This window comes from Poecilia reticulata, linkage group LG5 (genome assembly GCF_000633615.1).
Source record: "Poecilia reticulata strain Guanapo linkage group LG5, Guppy_female_1.0+MT, whole genome shotgun sequence".
Taxonomy (NCBI): domain Eukaryota; kingdom Metazoa; phylum Chordata; class Actinopteri; order Cyprinodontiformes; family Poeciliidae; genus Poecilia; species Poecilia reticulata.
In genome coordinates, this window is record NC_024335.1 from 23694207 (window position 1) to 23696291 (window position 2085).

A 2085-nucleotide genomic window follows, 5' to 3' on the forward strand; every position below is an offset into this window, starting at 1 on the left:
AAACATATATATATACATTTATAATAATTATTATATATATGTGACATCTATGTATTTATCATCACTATTATTTATTATTACTATTATTATTATTGTTGTTGTTATTATTGTTGTTGTTATTGTTATTATTATTAGTTTCCCGCTAAAACGTGAAGAAAGTGACAACTTTGCCGAAACATATTGTTTGAGCTTTCACGGTGTCCGTAGTTACCTACACGCGTGCTTTCTCAGTGCTCAGCACGAGCACGCGCGTATTTTGCCGCGTGGGCGGAGCGGAGCGGAGCGGCAAGAAGACGCAGGGGGACCGTATCTGATGGGGAAACGCGGATTGACGTAACACCGGTTGTAGCGTTAGCTTAATTAGCCTCGTTAGCCGTCTCAGACGCAGGCCTGGACTTGGACGTTTCTAGTCCTCTTTTCGCTCCTTTCTGGTTCGGCATTCTGTTATAACTATATTGTGTATGAATCGTGTAATGAATTAATAGTGCTAGTGTTCATATAGTCAGGGTTTTAACCTGTTGAAACTGTGGCAAATTTTAAATACCTTGGGTCGTTCCTGGACAGTCAGCTCAACTTTGCTGAAAACACTGACTATATTTTGAAGAACTCAGAGACTCTACCTTTTAAGAAGACTTAGTGACCATGGGGTGACCCAGCATAGGTGTGACCCAACTAGACTAGACCCAACTAGTCTAGTTGGGTCACCCCTATGTCTTGAATTTGGGGGAGGAAAAAAATCATATTTTATTTATCACTACATAAGGGTTCAGTGAATAGGCATATAAAAGTGGTGGGTTCGGTACCTCAAAAAAGGTTAAGAACCGCTGAACTAGATTGTGTTTTTGTGAGGGGATTGTTTTAGAGCGGAGATGACACTCGCTTGTCTAAATGTGTGACAGAGAATTTCAGAGGAATTCAATCGACTTTTTTTTTCTTTTTTTTTTTACATGGCTTTATTTCATGTGATGAAGTTGAACAACTATTTTTACAGAGTGAGACAGGCGTAGGATTGGTTCAGATCTCTTTTTTCCAACTATCCAATTTTCAAATCCTCAAATCCGCCTGACTTGATCCACAGACAGAAACAGAGACAACTTTCGACATTTGTTTTATGTCAGAAATACTTTTATTCATCTAATTCTGTTGATTGTTGAAAACAAAATAACAGACTTTTTTTTTTCTTGACAGTACCCCCACAGTACCACAGTTTATGTGCAAGCAATTTAGCAAATTATGAATTTTTATTAAAATGTGCTTCCGGTGGATTTTCATTTTGTATTTGCGGCGTTGGAATACACATACATCACTGTCATTACAAAATGGAAAAGTTGATGAATGTGTCAGCATGCCAAAAAGCATGACAGGTGCATAAAAATACAAAATAATAACAAATGATACAAGTCCCTGTCAGCAAATAGTTAGCAATCCTTCACTGCTTGTCTTTTCTTCAAACCTTCTGCTTAGTTGCTCACACTGACTAAATAACTAACTCTATCTGTTATCAGCACTCGCCAGGCGGATAATAATTTGACCACAACATTTTCCAAAACTGGTAAAGAAAGGACTGATAAAAATGTTCAGTATGCTGGCCCACACAGTCTGGATCCACTGCATATTGATGAGAAGAAGCTGCACGCCGGGCATGATCAGCCTGGAAGGACATAAAGGGGAGGAGAAAACATAAGCTAACTCTCAAGTAAAGTTCCCTCCAGGGAGAAACAACATATTGAAAAGAACGCAGCTGCAACCTTCACAAAGTGACCTTTATTTGTTAAAAGTATGCCGAGCAGCTCGTCCGGCTCGGTTTCATGTATTTGTAACCCTCGTATCTGAGCTTCAGGTCCTACCAGATGTGGAGGCAGCTGAGGACAGCAAAGAGCAGCCCTGCGGTCAGCGACACCGGCACCACCAGCACCAGGGAGATGAAGCGGTAGCCCCACAGTCTGGACACCTCGAACAGGGCGTGACTCCAGAGCCAGACTTTATCAAAGCTCCGCACTGAAGGGGGCTCTGCAATCACGTCCTCAAACATGACCTTAAGGCACAGGCAGAAGCAAGGATTTTTATTAAAATGCTGTTATTAAA

The 2085-nt window shown here is 40.7% G+C and overlaps 1 protein-coding gene across 1 annotated transcript in view; it reads right to left on the reverse strand.

Annotated features, from left to right (window-relative positions):
• Positions 1 to 798: 798 nt before the first annotated feature.
• Positions 799 to 2085, reverse strand: part of LOC103465217 (caveolin-2-like) — a 4010-nt gene continuing 2723 nt past the window's right edge. Inside the window, exons 2-3 of the mRNA XM_008409851.2 lie at positions 1848 to 2035; positions 799 to 1651 (exon numbers count right to left, since the gene is read on the reverse strand). Of these exons, the coding sequence (XP_008408073.1) occupies positions 1492 to 1651; positions 1848 to 2035 (348 nt within the window). The 3' untranslated portion in view covers positions 799 to 1491. The remainder of the gene's footprint in view (positions 1652 to 1847; positions 2036 to 2085) is intronic.